This window comes from Anolis sagrei, chromosome 1, assembly GCF_037176765.1.
Source record: "Anolis sagrei isolate rAnoSag1 chromosome 1, rAnoSag1.mat, whole genome shotgun sequence".
Taxonomy (NCBI): domain Eukaryota; kingdom Metazoa; phylum Chordata; class Lepidosauria; order Squamata; family Dactyloidae; genus Anolis; species Anolis sagrei.
In genome coordinates, this window is record NC_090021.1 from 176,608,935 (window position 1) to 176,629,687 (window position 20,753).

Consider the following 20,753-nt stretch of genomic DNA (forward strand, 5'->3'; position numbering starts at 1 on the left):
CAATGGTTCTCAACCCAGGTGTTTTGGCCTACAACTCCCAAAAATCCCAGCCAGTTTACCAACTGTTGTGATTGGGTTGTTGCAGGTTTTTCAGGCCATTTGGCCTGTTCTAGAGGATCCCTGCCATAGTTGCAGGTGAAATGTCAGGAGATGCTTCTAGAACATGGTCATATAGCCCGAAAAACCTACAACAACCCAGTGATTCCAGCCATGAAAGCCTTCGACAATAAACTGTTAGGATTTCTTGGAGTTGAAGACCAAAACATCTGGGGACCCACAGGTTGAGAACCACTGCTGTAGTAGAAAGCCAGTGTAAGGTAATGTTAGTGGAACACTCCTGTGTTGATTTTTAACAAATGTGTGGATAAGCCTTATGAAACTTTATGTTGGAGCTTTTATACTGTGTTTGGCATTCTTGAGGCTTCTGGGTCTTGACATTTTAGAAATCTTTCTTTTCTTTCTACAACATATTTTGAGTCTGGAAAAATTCTTAAGTGTGCCCCTCATAAACATATAGCTTTACTTACTTGAACTTAGAAAAAACAATGGATAAGACCTGTACAGAAAGGAGCAGGTATCCTTCTGACATATCATACTAAGGTCTTTTAAACTTAGATAAATTCCCTCTTGTGGTTTTTAAAATGTTATTGTAAAAAGTCTTTAAAATTCCCAAAAATCAATGGATTGTTGAAACATTCTGAAACTTGGGAAGTTTGTAGTCGTAAATGTGACCTAAAAGTTAGGCAAGTTTCACCCTGAAGTTTTGGGGCGTCGTTCACACCCCTACTGCTCGGTAATTATTAACAGCTCATCCCAAGATTCCTTGGAAAACTGCTGTGGCAGTTAAAATGGAATCAAATCACTACCATTTTCATGGCCCCAGATTTCTTTCATTGCTGAGTTTATACAATCACAGCCAACTTTTAGGCAAGATCCAGACAGGCCTTTATCCCAGGAGAATGCTTGTTTAAAAACCACGGATTTTCCTGGGGGTTATCCACACCCACCCCAGAAAGCGTGTGCTTTCTGGGGTGGGTGTCCAAACGTTCTCTCAGGACTAGCCTGAGAGAAAGTCTGAAGGCCCTACCCCTCTCCCCCCCCCCCCCAAACCCTCAGATCCCTTAGAAAAGTAATAAAACTTACCAGGCCTCCATTACAAGCCTTGGCCGGCTCTCCCAGCATTTAGAAATTGCGCGCCAGGAGAGCAATTTTCCTCCCCCCCCCCCTCTCCTGGCACATCATTTCTATGTGCTGGGAGAGCTGGCCGACACTTCTAATGGAGTATAAGTTCTAATTACTTTTCTAAGGTGTCTGGGGGCTTCAGGGGAGGGGAGTGGGTATTCTCACATTTTACCAAGTCTATTTAGCAGACGCAGACTGCAGCCAGAAATCAGAAGATGCCTACTTCTTGGGAGGAGATCAATGACCAATCTCGATAAAATAGTGAAGAGTAGAGACATCACATTGGCAATGAAGTTCTGCATAGTAAAAGCAATGGTATTCCCCATAGTCACCTATGGATGTGAGAGCTGGACAACAGGGAAGGCTGAGTGAAGGAAGATAGATGCTTTTGAACTGTGGTGTTGGAGGAAAGTTCTGAGAGTGCCTTGGACCGTACGAAGATCCAGCCAATCCATAACAGTATCAGACTAGGATTCTGGCAGACTAAGCTTCAAGTTCCTGCTTAGCCATGAAAACTCACTGACTGACCTTGAGCAAGTCGCACTCTCAGTGCCTGATAAGAAAGCAATACCAAACCCCCTGTGAACAAATCTGGCCAAAAAGACACTGCAAAAGGTTCGTCCTCGATTTTACTTAAATCAGAAGCACATAACACCAGCAAATCTATATAAATAAAAATGTAATGTTTGTTTGTGGGATTAACATAACTCAAAAACCATTGGATGAATTGACACCAAATTTGGACACAATACACCTATGAAGCCAAGGAGTGACCATAAATACATTGAAAAACACAGCAGAAGGCACTTAAAAAGCCAAAAAACAAAAAAAAATTGCATTACAACGCATGCGTAAAACCACACATATATATGAAAACACACACACATATATATACACAAATATATACACACATATATACACACAAAACACATATACACAGACCGAGCCACAGCAACAAGTGGCAGGGGACAGCCAGTATGTAATAAATATGCAGAAAGTGGTACCGATGGTTAATATGTAGCATAGAAAAGTTTATCAAAGTTTAAATGGCTTAATTAAGTGTATTGTCAAAGGCGTTCATGGCCAGAATCACTGGGTTACTGTGAGTTTTTCGGGCTGTATGGCCATGTTCCAGCAGCATTCTCTCCTACCCAGGCCCGTAGCCAGGATTTTGATTCGGGGGGGGGGGGGGGGAGGGCTGAGTCTGAGCGAAAGAGGGTCTACCCTAGCAAACCTTTTGTATTGTTACCCCAATACCCCCATGCATATGGGATATATTGAGTATGGTGATCAGATGATGATATGAATAAACATAACAGTCTAAATAATGCACCAGTAAGGCCTTCTCATGGACCACCATGAGAATTTGGGGGGGGGGGGCTGAAGCCCCCCAAGCCCCCCCCCCCCCCCCCCCGGCTACATGCCTGCTCCTACCTAATGTTTCACCTGCATCTGTGGCTGGCATCTTCAGAAGTTCTGTTGGCAGTGAAGTAAGTGGAGTGTAAGTGGAGAGAATGCTGCTAGAACATGGTCATACAGCCCCCCAAAACTCACAGCAACCTGACTTATTAACTACTTGGAATGTGTTTTTATTTAAGGTCAGAGAAATGAACCTGTACAAAACAGTGACTACAACACCCTACAAAGACGAGTTTGATCCCAGAAATCTGGTTGTGTGCTGGGAAGAATGTCTGGAAAAATCAAATTATTACAGGAGGCGACAAGCTGCAGAAGAATTTAACAAACAAAACTACTGGAAGAAGAAAGGAATTGCAATCATTCCCATGAAGTATGCTGCTGGATTTCCTAAAAGACCATGCAACCAGGCAAGCCTTTGATGTTCTAGAAATCTATATTTTTCAAATGTAAAGCAGATGACAATAGGGTAAACAGGTGGGATCAAACAAAGAGTAAAGATTACTCCTTTCACTTCTGCCAGCTCCAAAGTCCCTATCCTAAAATCTTTGCTTTCTTCCTATCTATATCTATATCTATATATATAACTAGCTTGGGGACCCGGCGTTGCCCGGGTTATTAGAGAAAGTGGGTAATGGTGGTTCTGTATGCCAAGTTTGGTCTTTATTGGTCTTTGGATAACGGCTGCATTATTTTCAGGAAGTGAGTGAAGGTACTTGAAGTCCCATCATCCATGGCCCATCCTCCTCCAAACAGCAGCAGAATGTAGAGTGGATCATGGGGGCTCTGTGTGCCAAGTTTGGTCTTGATTGGTCATTAGAAGAGGGTTGCAGCAATCTTTGGAAGGGAGTGGAGGTACTTGAAGTCCCATCATCCATGGTCTGTCCTCCTCCAAACTGCACCAGGATGTAGAGTGGGTCATGGAGACTCAGTGTGCCAAGTTTGGTCTTTATCGGTAATTGGATGAGGGTTGCAGTGGTCTCAAGAATTGAGCAAAGGTACTGCAAGTCCCATAATCCATGGTCCATGCCCGACCAAGCCACACCAGGACGTAAAGTGGGTCATGAGAGGTCTATGTGCCAAATTTGGTCCTGATCAGTCATTGGATGAGGATAACAGCGGTCTCCGAATGTGAGTGATGGTATTGCAAGTCCCATCATCCATGGTTCATCCTCCTCCAAACTGCACCAGGATGTAGAGTGGGTCATGGAGACTCAGTGTGCCAAGTTTGGTCTTTATCGGTAATTGGATGAGGGTTGCAGTGGTCTCAAGAATTGAGCAAAGGTACTGCAAGTCCCATAATCCATGGTCCATCCCCGGCCAAACCACACCAGGACGTAAAGTGGGTCATGAGAGGTCTATGTGCCAAGTTTGGTCATGATCAGTCATTGGATGAGGTTAACAGCGGTCTCAGAATGTGAGTGATGGTACTGCAAGTCCCATCATCCATGGTTGCAGTAGGATGTCGAGTCGGTCTTGCAGGCTCTGTGTGCCAAGTGTGGTCTGTATTGGTAATTTTCTGACTCAGCCCCCCCTGGCATTTTCCTTTCCTCTCTTTGTCATCTCGGAATCTTGGAATTGAGGCTGGCCAATCAGAGACCATATGCAAATTTCCTTCTCATGTCCCCTTTTCTGTCATGAACTCTTTTCTCCACCAGGGGCTCCTCTTGAAGCTGGCCAATCAGAGACCATATGCAAATAGCACCGCTGCCCAGCCAATCGGAATCTTGGAAATTTCAGGCTGGCCAATCAGAGACCACAGTGGCAGCCAATCAGAAAGCTAGCACATACACCGCCCTTCCTCTGTCCAATACAAACAAACACTCTCTTTTATTATATACTAGCTTGGGGACCCGGCGTTGCCCGGGTTATTAGAGAAAGTGAGTAATGGTGGTTCTGTATGCCAAGTTTGGTCTTTATTGGTCTTTGGATAACGGCTGCATTATTTTCAGGAAGTGAGTGAAGGTACTTGAAGTCCCATCATCCATGGGCCATCCTCCTACAAACAGCAGCAGGATATAGAGTGGGTCATGGGGGCTCTGTGTGCCAAGTTTGGTCTTTATCAGTCATTAGATGAGGGTGGCAGTGGTGTCAGTAAGTGAGTGAAGGTATTGCAAGTCCCATCATCCAAAGTCCATCCCCTTTCAAACTGCAGCAGGATGTAGAGTGGATCATGGGGGCTCTGTGTGCCAAGTGTGGTCTTGATTGGTCATTAGAAGAGGGTTGCAGCAATCTTTGGAAGGGAGTGGAGGTACTTGAAGTCCCATCATCCATGGTCTGTCCTCCTCCAAACTGCAACATGATGTAGAGTGGGTCATTGGAGCTCCATGTGCCAGGTTTAGTCTTGATTAGTCATTGGCGAGGGTCTCAGTGGTCTCAGGAAGTGAGCAAAGGTACTGCAAGTCCCATCATCCATCTCCAAAGTTTTCCAAATAACACCAGGACGTAAAGTGGGCCATGAGAGGTCTATGTGCCAAGTTTGGTCTTGATCCGTCATTGGATGAGGTTTGCAGAGGTCTCAGAATGTGAGTGAAGGTACTGGAAGTTCCATCATCCATGGTCCACCCTTCTCCAAAACTGCAGCAGGATGTAGAGTGGGTCATGGGGGCTCTGTGTGCCAACCTTGGTCTTGATTGGTCATTAGATGAGTTTTGCAGCAGTCTTGGGTAGTGGAGGTACTTGAAGTCCCATCATCCATGGTCTGTCGTCCTCCAAACTGCACCAGGATGTAGAGTGGGTCATTGAAGCTCCATGTGCCAAGTTTAGTCTTGATGAGTCATTGGCGAGGGTCTCAGTGGTCTCAGGAAGTGAGTGAAGTGACTGCAAGTCCCATCATCCATTGTCAAATTGTTCCAAACCGCACCAGGATGTAGAGTGAGTTATGCGGGCTCTCTGTGTAAATTGTGGTCCTGATCCATCATTGTTGGCATTTATAATGGTCTTAGGAAGGGAGTGCAGGTATTGCAAGTCCCATCGTCCATGGTGCATCCTCCTTCAAACTGCACCTGGATGTAGAGTGCGTCATGGAGACTCAGTGTGCCAAGTTTGGTATTTATTGGTAATTGGATGAGGGTTGCAGTGGTCTGAAGAATTGAGCAATGGTACTGCAAGTCCCATAATCCACGGTCCATCCCCGGCCAAACCACACCAGGACGTAAAGTGGGTCATGAGAGGTCTCTGTGCGAAGTTTGATCCTGATCAGTCATTGGATAAGGTTAACAGCGGTCTCAGAATGTGAGTGGTGGTACTGCAAGTCCCATCATCCATGGTTCATCCTCCTCCAAACTGCAGTAGGATGTAGAGTGGGTGATGGGGGCTCTGTGTGCCAAATTTCGTCTGTATTGGGAGTGTTCTGACCCAGCCCCCGGCCTTTCCTTTCCTCTCTTTGTCATCTCGGAATGTTGGATTTGAGGCTGGCCAATCAGAGACCATATGCAAATTTCCTTCTGTCATGCCCCGTTTCTGCCATGAACCCTCTTCTCCACCAGGGGCTCCTCTTGAAGCTGGCCAATCAGAGACCATATGCAAATAGCACCACTGCGGCAGCCAATCCGAATGTTGGGACTTTCAGGCTGGCCAATCAAAACGCTGGCACATACACCACCCTCCCTCCACAATTCCTCTGTCCGATACAAACACTCTTCTTTATTATAGACTAGCTTGGGGACCCGGCGTTGCCCGGGTTATTAGAGAAAGTGGGTAACGGCGGTTCCGTATGCCAAGTTTGGTCTTTATTGGTCTTTGGATAATGGCAGCATTATTTTCAGGAAGTGAGTGAAGGTACTTGAAGTCCCATCATCCATGGGCCATCCTCCTACAAACAGTAGCAGGATATAGAGTGGGTCATGGGGGCTCTGTGTGCCAAGTTTGGTCTTTATCAGTCATTAGATGAGGGTGGCAGTGGTGTCAGTAAGTGAGTGAAGGTATTGCAAGTCCCATCATCCAAAGTCCATCCCCTTTCAAATTGCAGCAGGATGTAGAGTGGATCATGGGGGCTCTGTGTGCCAAGTGTGGTCTTGATTGGTCATTAGAAGAGGGTTGCAGCAATCTTTGGAAGGGAGTGGAGGTACTTGAAGTCCCATCATCCATGGTCTGTCCTCCTCCAAACTGCACCAGGATGTAGAGTGGGTCATTGGTGCTCCATGTGCCAAGTTTAGTCTTGATTAGTCATTGGCGAGGGTCTCAGTGGTCTCAGGAAGTGAGCAAAGGAACTGTAAGTCCCATCATCCATGGTTCATACTCCTCCAAACTGCTGTAGGATGTAGAGTGGGTGATGGGGGCTCTGTGTGCCTATTTCGGTCTGTATTGGTAGTGTTCTGACCCAGGCCCCGGCCTTTCCTTTCCTCTCTTTCTCATCTCGGAATGTTGGATTTGAGGCTGGCCAATCAGAGACCATATGCAAATTTCCTTCTGTCATGGCCCGTTTCTGCCATGAACCCTCTTCTCCACCAGGGGCTCCTATTGAAGCTGACCAATCAGAGACCATATGCAAATAGCAGCACAGCGGCAGCCAATCAGAACGCTGGCACATACACCGTCCGCCCTTCCTCTGTCCGATACAAACAAACACTCTTCTTTATTATATATACAGATACAGATATAGATATAGATAAAGAAGAGTGTTTGTATGTGGAGGGAGGACGTAGGGCGGAAAAGTTTGTGGCAGCTTTCTGATTGGCTGCCACTATGCTGCTATTTGCATATGGTCTCTGATTGGGCAGCTTCAATAGGAGCCCCTGGTGGAGAAGAGGGTTCATGGCAGAAACGGGGCATGACAGAAGGAAATTTGCATATGGTCTCTGATTGGCCAGCCTCAAATCCAACATTCCGAGATGACAAAGAGAGGAAAGGAAAGGCCGGGGGCTGGGTCAGAACACTCCCAATACAGACGAAATTTGGCACACAGAGCCCCCATCACCCACTCTACATCCTACTGCAGTTTGGAGGACTAGGAACCATGGATGATGGGACTTGCAGTACCACCACTCACATTCTGAGACCGCTGTTAACCTTATCCAATGACTGATCAGGACCAAACTTCGCACATAGACCTCTCATGACCCACTTTACGTCCTGGTGTGGTTTGGCCGGGGATGGAGCGTGGATTATGGGACTTGCAGTACAATTGCTCAATTCTTGAGACCACTGCAACCCTCATCCAATTACCAATAAATACCAAACTTGGCACACTGAGTCTCCATGACGCACTCTACATCCAGGTGCAGTTTGAAGGAGGATGCACCATGGACGATGGGACTTGCAATACCTGCACTCCCTTCCTAAGACCATAACTGCCAACAATGATGGATCAGGACCACAATTTACACAGAGAGCCCGCATAACTCACTCTACATCCTGGTGCGGTTTGGAAGAATTTGACAATGGATGATGGGACTTGCAGTCACTTCACTCACTTCCTGAGACCACTGAGACCCTCGCCAATGACTCATCAAGACTAAACTTGGCACATGGAGCTTCAATGACCCACTCTACATCCTGGAGCAGTTTGGAGGACGACAGACCATGGATGATGGGACTTCAAGTACCTCCACTCCCCAAGACTGCTGCAAAACTCATCTAATGACCAATCAAGACACAGAGCCCCCATGACCCACTCTACATCCTGCTGCAGTTTTGGAGAAGGGTGGACCATGGATGATGGAACTTCCAGTACCTTCACTCACATTCTGAGACCTCTGCAAACCTCATCCAATGACGGATCAAGACCAAACTTGGCACATAGACCTCTCATGACCCACTTTACGTCCTGGTGTTATTTGGAAAACTTTGGAGATGGATGATGGGACTTGCAGTACCTTTGCTCACTTCCTGAGACCACTGAGACCCTCGCCAATGACTAATCAAGACTAAACTTGGCACATGGAGCTCCAATGACCCACTCTACATCCTGCTGCAGTTTGGAGGAGGACAGACCATGGATGATGGGACTTCAAGTACCTCCACTCCCTTCCAAAGATTGCTGCAACCCTCTTCTAATGACCAATCAAGACCACACTTGGCACACAGAGCCCCCATGATCCACTCTACATCCTGCTGCAGTTTGAAAGGGGATGGACTTTGGATGATGGGACTTGCAGTACACTTACTGACACCACTGCCACCCTCATCTAATGACTGATAAAGACCAAACTTGGCACACAGAGCCCCCATGACCCACTCTATATGATGCTGCTGCTGTTTGTAGGAGGATGGGCCATGGATGATGGGACTTCAAGTACCTTCACTCACTTCCTGAAAATAATGCAGCCGTTATCCAAAGACCAATAAAGACCAAACTTGGCATACAGAACCACCATTACCCACTTTCTCTAATAACCCGGGCAACGCCGGGTCCCCAAGCTAGTATATAATAAAAGTCAAACCTTGTATGCGGCGGATGTGTGGCGGTGTATGTGCCGGCTTTCTGATTGGCCAGCCTGAAAGTTCCAAGATTCTGATTGGCTGCTGCTGTGGTGCTATTTGCATATGGTCCCTGATTGGCCTGCTTCAACAGGAGCCCCTGGTGGAGAAAAGGGTTCATGACAGGAATGGGGACATGACAGAAGGAAATTTGCATTTGGTCTCTGATTGGCCAGCCTCAATTCCAAGATTCTGAATGGTTGCTGCTGTGGTGCTATTTGCATATGCTCCCTGATTGGCCTGCTTCAACAGGAGCCCCTGGTGGAGAAAAGGGTTCATGACAGGAATGGGGACATGACAGAAGGAAATTTGCATTTGGTCTCTGATTGGCCAGCCTCAAATTCAAGGTTCCGAGATAACAAAGAGAGGAAAGGAAAAGGCCAGAGAGGGCTGGGTCAGAAAATTACCAATACAGACCACACTTGGCACACAGAGCCCACAAGACCCACTCTACATCCTACTGCAGTTTGGAGGAGGATGAACCATGGATGATGGGACTTACAGTCCCATCACTCACATTCTGAGACTGCTGTTAACCTCATCCAATGACTGATCAGGACCAAACTTGGCACACAGACCTCTCATGACCCACTTTATGTCCTGGTGTGTTTTGGCCAGGGATGGACCATGGATTATGGGACTTGCAGTACCTTTGCTCAATTCCTGCAACCCTCATCCAATTACCGATAAAGACCAAACTTGGCACACTGAGTCTCCATGATGCACTCTACATCCTGGTGCGGTTTGGGGGAGGATGCACCATGGGCGATGGGACTTGCAATACCTCAACTCCCTTCCTGAGACCATTACAACTGTCAACAGTGATGGATCAGGATCACAATTCGCACAGAGAGCCCGCATGACCCACTCTACATCCTGGTGCAGTTTGGAAAAATTTGGAAATGGATGATGGGACTTGCAGTCACTTCACTCACTTCCTGAGACCACCAAGACCCTCACCAATGACCGATCAAGACCAAACTTGGCACACAGAGTTCCCATGACCCACTCTACATCCTGGTGCACTTTCAAGGAGGACAGACCATGGATGATGGGACTTCAAGTACCTCCACTCCCTTCCCAAGACTGCTGCAACCCTCATTTAATGTCCGATCAAGACCAAACTTGGCACACAGAGCCCCCATGACCCACTCTACATCTTGATGCTGTTTGGAGGAGGGTTGACCATGGATTATGGGATTTGCAGTACCTTTACTCATTTACTGAAACCACTGCGACCCTAATCCAATGACTGATAAAGACCAAACTTAGCACACAGAGCCCCCATGGATGATGGGACTTCAAGTACCTTCACTCACTTCCTGAAAACAATGCCACCGTCATCCAATGACCAATAAAGACCAAACTTGGCATACAGAAGCGCCATTATCCACTTTCTCTAATAACCCGGGCAGCGCCGGGTCCCCAAGCTAGTAGTTAATATTTTTGAAAAGGTATCACATTCTACCAGTGCTTAATTTAACCAAAGAAGGCTAAGCAGTAGGGCTGTGCAAAATTATCATTAGTCTTCATAAGTCAAATCAAATTCATTAAATTTGTATTTACAACACATCATCCGATACGTGGGCGTGGCCCGCACCAAAAAAAATTAAGAATCGAAACGTACCCAATACTTTTTTGTTTGAATTTTGTAAACCTCGGAAGCCTTCCAAAGTCAGTTTCATTTTCAGCACAAGGAAACAAACCATCAAAGTCTGCCATTCCTCTTCCAATTAATGGCCTCTTGCCAATAGAAGAGGGAAGCAGCACAGAGAAAGCAAAATTTGCTGGAGACTGAGAAAGCACAGAATTCTGGGAAATGTAGTTTGGGAAGGCAAGGAGCTCTATGGCAGAGAGTTTAAAAGGCCCTACCCTAAGCTACATTTCACAGAATTCTACTCAGCATTGGAAAGTCCCAATCAGGAGAGAGGAGAGCTACTTTTCCTCCGTAGCAGCAGCCAGCCACAGTTCCAATAAATTGTTGAATCTGCAAAAAGGAAGACTGACTGATACTTCTCGTGAGTAAATTTCTGTGCTGGGCTGGGAACAGATCCCTCAATGGAAGGTCTATTGGTTAATATGAGAGACATTCAATGAGATAGCTGTTGTGACTTTTAGAATAAATATAATAATTTTTTTTTGGTCGTATCAGGAGTGACTCCTGGTGTGAGAGAATTGGCCGTCTGCAAGGACGTTGCCCAGGGGACGTCTTGGATGATTTGATGTTTTTATCATCCTTGTGGGAGGCTTCTCTCATGTCCCCGCATGAGGAGCTGGAGCTGATAGAGGGAGCTCATCCGCCTCTCCCCGGATTCGAACCTGCGACCTGTTAGTCTTCAGTCCTGCCGGCACAGGGCTTTAACCCACTGCGCCACTGGGGGCTCCTAATATAACAACAACAACAACAACAACAGCTTTATTTTTGTACCCCACCTCCATCTCCCCAAAGGAACTCGGGGCGGCTTCCATGGGGACAAGCCCGATCAACATAGTCAAAACAAACACATTGAAAAACATAAACAGCAGCATAAAACAAAATAAAACATCAGACTTATCACAGAATATAAAAATAACCATCAAACCAACAATCATTGGACCTGAAATAATAACCGGATTTTGGACATGGGTGGGCGGACTGTTGCAAATCAATTGTGAGAATAGGACTGATTGATAAATTGCGTAAATCAATTGCTGAAATTAGGGCAATATAAAATAGAGCATTATATCTTTGGGTAGAGAACAGTAGTAAAGTGCAAGGATGAAATTTTGGGTCATAGCTGAGGACAAAATTGTTTGGGGAATTGTCTAGTCAAAAGCACAGCGGAACATCCATGTTTTAAGCTCTTTGCGGAAGATGGACGGGGTGGATGCTAGCCTAATCTTCCTGGGAAGGGAGTTCCAGAGCCGGGGGGGGGGGGCACCACCGAGAAGGCCCTCTCTCTTGTCCCCACCAACCGTGCTTGTGAGAGGGGTGGGAGCAAAAGGAGAGCCTCCCCAGAAGATTCTTAGAGATCACACAGGTTTGTAGGAGAAGAAGTGGTTGTGAAGATAGGCAGGTTCCAAACTATTTTTGTCCAAGCTGTAAAAAAAAAAACCCTGTAAAATCAATAGATCGATGAATATTTCTGAAAGTTAGGGGAAATGATCCCCTGTTATCTTGTCATTGTATAGAAAATTCTAGGAGATAGCTCCTGTAGTTTTTCTTTTAAAATGTTGTTTATAAAAACTTGATGGGCTAACAGTGGTAAAAGTGTTCTACCATCGTAGCAAGTTTCACCCAATAGCTGTAAAACTGAGGATAAACTGAGTCCTTGAAGTTTCCCTACTTATGCAATTACTAATGAAAAAATAATGAAATTTTGTTACTCTTGTTATAGTAACAAAATTTTCACTAACAATACTTTAGAAACACTTTTAAAAATGAAAGGCCTGCACTTCCTAATTTTGTAATTAGTTTTGAAACATTTTTTTCATCTATCACACAGCCCCACTGAGCAGCCATAATGTTTATTTTCCTGTAGGCTTTTGCTTTGGTCCATATCTATCTCGATGGATCAGTGCTGGTGTCTCATGGTGGCAGTGAACTGGGACAAGGACTTTACACCAAGATGTTACAGGTAACAAAAGACTGGAAAATGGCCACACTTGCTTATAGTTGTAAAATGAACTATATTTGATCACTATAACTGTTTTGTCTATTTGAAACTGCACAAAAAGATACATATAATATCCACCGCTTTATAGTTTGTGAGTAAAATAACTTATTTTCTAACAAGTGTCTTCCTAGATGTGTCTTTAAGTGTAATAATGTACATAATTTCCCTTTGTGGCTCTGCTGTGACTTCTGATGCAAATCATGATATTTGTATTTTTTTAAACCAAAAAGATTGCCAGCCATGAATTAAAGATACCTTTGTCGTATATACACAACTATGAAAGAACTACCGCTACAATACCCAATGCATTTAGGACCGCAGCGTCAATAGGCACAGAAGTCAATGGAAAAGCAGTACAGGTTTGGATGTTTATTTATGGTTATTTTCTCAAGGCATACTAAACTGTGATAAGATTAAGTCAACTTGCTTGTCCATCTGATTTGGGGGATTTAATTTCTCTAAATCAGCACCATGAGAGGTTGGGGAGGGTACTACATATGTAAAGAGAATTCACATATTTTCTCACTCCTAAGGGAAAAGGATATTTTGACACCTTGAGACATGCTGTTAAAAATATTCACATAGTGCAGTATTATTTGCACTTCAGATTTTTGGGGAGTGAAAAAAATGCAAAACATTTTTATGTAGATAACAATATCTTGTTAGCAAAATATATTTTCTCAAAAATGCATTGAAAGGGTGCAAAAATCCGCATGATCTTATCTACCAGGGGGAAAGTAAGCAGAAATCCTGCATTTTAGGGTGTACATACATATTTATGCACCATTCCATCCATTTTTGAAGATAACTAGATGGACAGATTGTATCCTATTTTGATTAAGCACCTTATCCAATACAGAATATGGATCATCATTCATTGGATTAACTAACAGTTTCCATGCAGAAAATCTTAGGGCTCTTCTACACAGGCCCTAAAATATGGAAGAAACCGGGATTAAAGGGGGTGACTAAATGATGTTTGCCTAAAAGGCATGCTGGATTGCATTAACAACCAAAAACATGTATTAAAAAGGTGCACTTAAAATCCAATTTTGGCTGAAAATGTGCACATTTGCATATCCCTGCGTTCAAGGAAAACATGTGGCTTTGTTCCTATACACTGGTGTGGACTGCTCCAGCACATATCCACATTTTAAAATCCCAAAACAGCTGATGAGAGGGTTGTAAACAAATGGAGCTACAAACACATCAGTTTTAATGTTGCTTGTAAGCTGCTCTGAAATCTCTTGATTATAAATATAATCAAGGTTATAAATAGTTTAATAAATTAATTAATATGATTTACTAATAAGATCTCTTTTTCTTTGACACCTATTTCCACAGAATGCTTGCCAAATCCTCTGGAAGCGTCTCGAACCAATAATGGAGAAAAATCCAGATGAAAAATGGGAGAACTGGGTAAACAACATTTTTTTAAAAAAAAATGAATTAGGACCCTATTGGCATTACCTACTTAGGGAGGAAAAATCTTATTTTAATTGCTAACTTCACAACAAAACAAAGGTAACTTTACAACAAAACAGTAACAGGAACTCTTTGGCCCCTTCTACACTTCCATATAATACACATTATCTGCTTTCAACTGGATTATATACACTGCCATATAATCCATTTCAAAGCAGATAAACTGTATTTTATATGGCAGTGTAGAAGGGGCCTAAATTTAGCCAAACAAGAATTATCCATTACTTTGTGTGACTTCTACTACTGTTAAATTTTGGGTACATAACATATTTTTTAGTAACACGAATACTGTGGAAATTTCTCCCATATGCATTTATGTTTATATAAATTGGAATTTTCATGAAGATATAAACACCCAGGTATTTAATCTTTTGCACATCCTGGAAACCCAATTTCTCACTTAGGGTTTTCTATTCCACTTTAGTCTAGTTCTTAGTCTTCTTGTTGATTTGCTACTGTTCCACTATCTGGGCAGAGGCCACCGGGGGCCACTAGAGAGAGAAGGATACTTCATTTTATGTGGGTGGATGGTGGGTTGAAGGAGGAAAACCATTTCCCCCTGTTTTCCTGTTATTTCCCCCACCCATGTCCCCCGTCATTGAAACAACCCTCCTTTATGATATAGGAAGGGGGAAAGGGGAATAACTAGCAAAAATAGGGGAAACTGTTTTCCTCCTTCAACTCCCCCTCCCCCATATAAAAAGTATTATTTTCTCTCCAGCGGTCCCTAGTGGCTTCCGCCCAAATAATGGAACAGTACAGTTGATTTTAAATCCTGATATCGTTCCATATTCTTTCAGAATAGAATTTAAGCTCCGCCTGTATACAAGGGATCTTTTAAAATTATCACTATGTCATCTGCAAAAGCTTTCAGCTTTTAACTTTGACCTATTAGCTTACTCCTTCAATGCCTTTGCCCATTCTTATTGTTCTGTTCAAGACCTCTATCACCATTAACAACAGCTGTTAAAGAGGACATTCTTGTCTAGTACCTTTCTATATTTTATGTGGATTTTTTGATTCCCTATGAATCAAGATTTGAGCAGTTTGATTTTTGTAAATCTCTTTAACCCATTTTTGGAAATTTGGCCCAGGTCCATCTTTTCCATGATAGTTCACATAAATGGCAATGACAGATTGTCAAATGTTTTTTCAGCACCTAAAATAATCAAAGCAGTCTCTTTTTCATTGTGAACCTGATAATATTACAGAATGTCCAAAATATATCTATTAATATCACTTAGGTTTATGCTTGGTAGGAATCCTGCCTGATCCTAGTGTATTGAAGTCTCCCCATTTTTGTTTAGTTTTATGTACAAATTTATGCTTCTAAATTTTAAAATAACTGCTAGAAATGTTATTGAAACCAATTGATCTCTTGCAGATAAAGGAAGCCTACGAGGAAAGCATCAGTCTCACAGCTACTGGCTACTTTGAGTAAGGAATCTATTCTTCTTTCCCAGACTGTTTGTTGTGGTGGCATCACAAATAGTGGACTGTGCTTTTGTGATTTAAAGAAAATTTCAGGTCTTGGATGCTAGGTAGCTACACCTGTCAAGGTTTAAAAAATATTCCCAAATGTGCTTACCATTGACAGGGGGTAGGGAGTCTCCATGTGGAGAAAAATGGGCTATAAATACAGAAGTATAGAAGAGAAATAAAGGAAGGGGAGAGGTTAGAGACAGAGAGAGGATGCAAGGAACATGGATGACGAAGGAGAGATCAAGAGAAAATCCAGGACTGGAAGAGCAAAAAAAGAGTCTCAAAATGGCAGCAATACAGACTGGAATAATCACACTTTATTTATAACCCACCCTCTCTCACCAAAGGAGGATTCCAAAGAATGACAAAAATGGCAAGCATTCAATGCCAAAAACAAACAACAATTAAGACGAAACACGAAATAAAATGAACTCAATATAACTTATAAATAACCGAAAATTAACCAAGGATTAAACTAAATAAACAAAATATAACACAAAGAGTCAAACCAAATAAAACACAATGCATTAAAAGCATAATATAGTATATCACATCAGCCGGCTGAGGTAGATATCCAATGTCAAGGAGAGGATGTGTGTAAGGTATACTAATCCTCATCCTCCTCCTCTCCAGGACAGGAAACCATGGGATGAATCACTGGATGGTCCCTTTACTATCCCATCTAAGTAACGTTGATTGTTCAGATTCTTTTCTGGGAGCATTATGGCAAAGTTGAACTCCAACCTGTCAAGGGCTCTTCTGGTTGTTGTTTTTCCCCATACAGAGGCTATCCCACTTATATGGACTGGGAGAAAGGAGAAGGCCATCCCTTGGCATACTATATTTATGCCACTGCTTGTTCTGAGGTTGAGATTGACTGCCTGACAGGTGATCATAAGGTAAAATAGGAAGTCCTTTGTTGCATCTATAAGTTGCCTGATCTTTCACTTTGTCTCTCAGTGAATGAATTACTATTTTATCATGGGTACATGTTGTCAGGATAATTGCAAATATTATATGTATGTTTTTCAATGTGTTAATAATGTAATTCAAGATGGTTTCAGTCATGTTCATTTTTGTTTATTTGTGTAGTAGATTATTATTGTTATGGGCTAGAGAGTTGAGACCTTGGCTAAAGTTAGATAAGACTTTTCGTGAGAAGAAAAGGGAGTTAACCAGCTAGAAGACAGATAAGGCAGAGGGCAGATGTTTCTTTGTCTGTGTGTTTAGTCCTGTACTTTGTCAGTCGCCATCTTTCCTCATCAACATGTAAGTCGCCTGTAAATAGATGCTTCCAGTAAAGCTTATTATATTTTGAAACAGAAGAAGAATGCTGTGTGGTAATTGAGTCTGTGTGTTTTGGAAACCTCACGTTCGCTGTGCCAGACCGGAGGGTCTCACTCTGACACATGTTGTCACCCTACTATGGCGCTAACTTTCTATAGTGATGAAATTGCATGCTTCAGAAAGAAAGAGCCTGTGCTGACAGTAGCAGTGTTAGCTCTCTTCCCTTACCAACTATGAGCTAATTATTCCATAAGGGATCCTCCCCAGTCAGTTAAATAGCCACTTCTTTCAGATCTTCTATCTGATATGATTTTTTCTCCACTCATATTCCTACTCTCGTGGGGGAAGATTGCACTATAGAAGGCCTGCTGTGTGAAATACGTATTATTATGAATCCAGAACAAGGAAAACTATGTTTACAAGATGCAAATGAAAACAAAATATTTTCTTAGCTGATGATATCTGTGGTCATGTTTATTTCTGCAACAGAACATCCGCACAGACATTGTCATGGATGCCGGTTTCAGCATCAATCCAGCTATTGACATAGGTCAGGTATGTACCATAAGTTCTGCAGACGGGGGATATCCAACGGAAGGTTTTTTCCCCTTTTTAATCACTTTGTTATACACTGGACTATAAATATGCACATGTGAATATTTTAATATAAATATAAGAAGATTCGCATGTGTGCATATAGGGTCTAGCATATAAAAGGGGTGATTTTTTTTAAAAAAACCCTCAGATTTCTCCCTTTCCCCAATTGTTTATTCAAGCTCTTTTTAATACTATAAAGTTTGAAATAAAGAGTTTCAGAGATTTCTAATTGTTTCACAGCCCAATCAGCTGATCAGCTGTTTCAAGTTTTTTAAAAGTGCAAGTGCATTGGAGCAGTCTCCACAGGGGGCAGGGAAGGAAATCATGTTTTTCGCAAGTGCAGGGATGAACTGTGATGCAAATATGTGTATTTTCTGTCCGGAAATGAAACAAAAGAAGACCCGTGGTAAGTGCGTTTTCAGCATTAGCGTCATGTAGTCCGTGTTTTAAGTGCTGTGTAGATGAGCCTAAGTTGTAATTATTAAGGCTTAAGACTACACATGCTTACAGAAATATATGAGTGAGAGAACTTAGTTATTCTTTATTCCCTCAGATTGAAGGTGGATTTATTCAGGGACTTGGACTTTATACAATAGAAGAAGTAAAGTTTTCTCCAGAAGGACAACAGTACACGCTGGGTCCAGATACATACAAAATTCCTGCCGTCTGTGATGTCCCAGAACATTTTAGAGTCTACTTACTGCCAAATTCCAGAAATCCAGTTGCAATTTACTCTTCCAAGGTAAAAAAACAAGATCTATACATAATCCATGGTAGTGGGGACTCATATATCCCAGTTTAAAGCAAATAATCTGGGATCAGACCCTGGGATAAAGGGCAGTGTCGAATGACCCTTACAAATAAGCTCTAGTAAGTGTAACTGGACTTACTTTCAGAGTCAGTTTTTGCCATGTGATAGCAGAAAAGCAGTCGGCCAATGTGTGCTGCTGCCCTTTTTGCCATGGATGAGGGGAGGGAAAGGGTGCCAAAGCACCCTCCCCTGTCCCCTCCATGTGATGAGGGGAGGAGGGAGGGCATGTGGGGCACCACAAGCAATTGCCGGCCATGTGAAGAGCTCCTAGGCAGGGTTCATAATTGTACAACTATATGCACCACTCACTCAGAACAGAACAACTGTATATAATTTCTTTTCTTCACCTAAGTGTTTCATATATTCCACAGAGTATGGCAGAAGCCGGAGTGTTCCTGGGATCTTCTGTGTTTTTTGCTATAAGGGATGCAGTGGCTGCTGCACGGAAAGAGCGAGGATTAGGTCGTAATTTTACTCTGGACAGCCCTCTGAACATAGAGAGGATCCGTATGGCCTGTGCTGATCAATTTACAGAAATGGTAAAAACTCTCTCTTACAAAAACATCAATGTGAAGTTTGTAGTATTGTCCCCACATTTGTGAATTTGTTAGTGTAGTTTGTGTGTATAGGTCTATGTAGGTGTGGGTTTTGCATATTGTTTGTGTTCAATTTAATTTTGTAGATTGTTGTAGTAACTAATAAGTTAACTGTGTAGTTTTAGCATTCTGTTATACAATTGTTTTTATGATTATTCTTTTTACTGTTTACTTTTTTGTTTGAATTAAAAACCCTCCCAATCATTCTGGTTTTTTTTTAAAAAAATACTTCTGATATCAATGAATTGAGGTGGGGTGAGTAACTCTCAGCAAGTCACAGTCAGAAGAGAGAGAACATAGACTTAGAACCAGGTCAGTCATTTCATGAAAGGAAAGGCTCTTTCCATTCAGAGTAAGATGCTGGGAAGTCAGCACACGAATCAAGGAACATGAAAGGCACTGCAGACTACTCCAACCGGAGAAATCAGCCATAGCAGAGCACCTGATGAACCAACCTGGACACAGCATATTATTTGAGAACACAGAAATGCTGGACCACTCTCACAACCACCATGTCAGACTACACAGAGAAGCCATTGAAATCCACAAGCATGTGGACAATTTCAACAGAAAGGAGGAAACCATGAAAATGAACAAAATCTGGCTACCAGTATTTAAAAAACTCTAAAAATAGAACAGCACAACAACAGAGAGGAAACAAACAAGGACATCTAATTACCTCTCAACAAACGATTTTTCTCTTTCAGTTGCTGATAGTTTCACCATGGTTGGACATTTCAGGGCCAGGTGGATGGAGTGGAGAGATTCACAACTACAATCAAAAACCAAGTTATAAGAGCTGCTTATGGAAATTAATTTGCAAATACTCTTTTCTGTTTGCTTTTTGGGACATTTCCCTTGCTTACTTTGTCAAGCCTCCTAACACTCACAGGTGTATGCTACAAACATGTGGGGCATAAAATTGCTGAATGTTCTACATTAGATAACTTTTGATTTTAGTATGCAATTGTGTTTTAAAACAATCTCTTTGTTTATTTCCTCTGTAGATTCCGAGGGACATCCCTGGGACCTTTCAGCCATGGGCGATTCATGTGGACTAGTGATCTATTTTTCAATACACTGTATGTTATGTTTATATTGTATGTTTTGATAAGGCCAATTGACTGATCAATAAAAAATGTTTCGATCTGTTTTTTAGTCTCAAAGACTGTAAATTATTTTACTCTGAACAAAATCCCATTGGTTCCTGCCCCATAAAAAATCTGCACATAGGATTACATCCTAAATAAGCTGTTGTTCTGTGATTCCAACCACCTTATCATAAAAGCCAGGTGATGAAAGAGGAAGAAGGGAGACAAATCCGTAATCCCACGTCCAACTCCCACTCACAATGCTTTCAACATCACATGGAGAAAGTGTCACCCTCTCCCCCATGTTGCTGGAGAAAGCATCTGGTGACACTTTTACCTGTGTTGGAGGAGGTTGAGAATGGAGCCATAAGCGACATTGTCTGATGGCTGCCATGGGGCTCCATCCCTAGGATGCTTATTTTGACCCATATGATGAAGTTGCAAATATGAACAACCCCTAAAAAATTTCCTTACTCACCAATGATTTAAACTGTAATTTAAATAATAAAACTGAGTTCTTCAAAGAAGTTATTTTAATCAAATGAAAAAAAGTTAGACAAATATAGTTCTGCTCTACTACTAAATGGTATGATAGGAGAAAATGCTCCATCTTCTGTGCTTCAGTATAGATGCTATAAACTGATTGTTATACAAAAGAGGCAGTCCTCAGCTTTGAGGGAGGTGCTTCAATTGCAATACAATGTTGGAATTGCATGGTATGAATAGATTA

General features: G+C 42.6%; 1 protein-coding gene across 1 annotated transcript in view; it reads left to right on the forward strand.

The window, feature by feature from the left end:
• The window catches only part of LOC132778701 (aldehyde oxidase 2-like), a 58,573-nt gene extending 38,536 nt beyond the window's left edge, over nucleotides 1-20,037 (forward strand). The window contains exons 27-36 of the mRNA XM_067470595.1: nucleotides 2,781-3,008; nucleotides 12,540-12,635; nucleotides 12,905-13,033; nucleotides 14,019-14,093; nucleotides 15,544-15,596; nucleotides 16,426-16,540; nucleotides 17,418-17,483; nucleotides 18,079-18,267; nucleotides 18,708-18,875; nucleotides 19,940-20,037. Of these exons, the coding sequence (XP_067326696.1) occupies nucleotides 2,781-3,008; nucleotides 12,540-12,635; nucleotides 12,905-13,033; nucleotides 14,019-14,093; nucleotides 15,544-15,596; nucleotides 16,426-16,540; nucleotides 17,418-17,483; nucleotides 18,079-18,267; nucleotides 18,708-18,875; nucleotides 19,940-19,993 (1,173 nt within the window). The 3' untranslated portion in view covers nucleotides 19,994-20,037. The remainder of the gene's footprint in view (nucleotides 1-2,780; nucleotides 3,009-12,539; nucleotides 12,636-12,904; nucleotides 13,034-14,018; nucleotides 14,094-15,543; nucleotides 15,597-16,425; nucleotides 16,541-17,417; nucleotides 17,484-18,078; nucleotides 18,268-18,707; nucleotides 18,876-19,939) is intronic.
• Nucleotides 20,038-20,753: the final 716 nt, after the last annotated feature.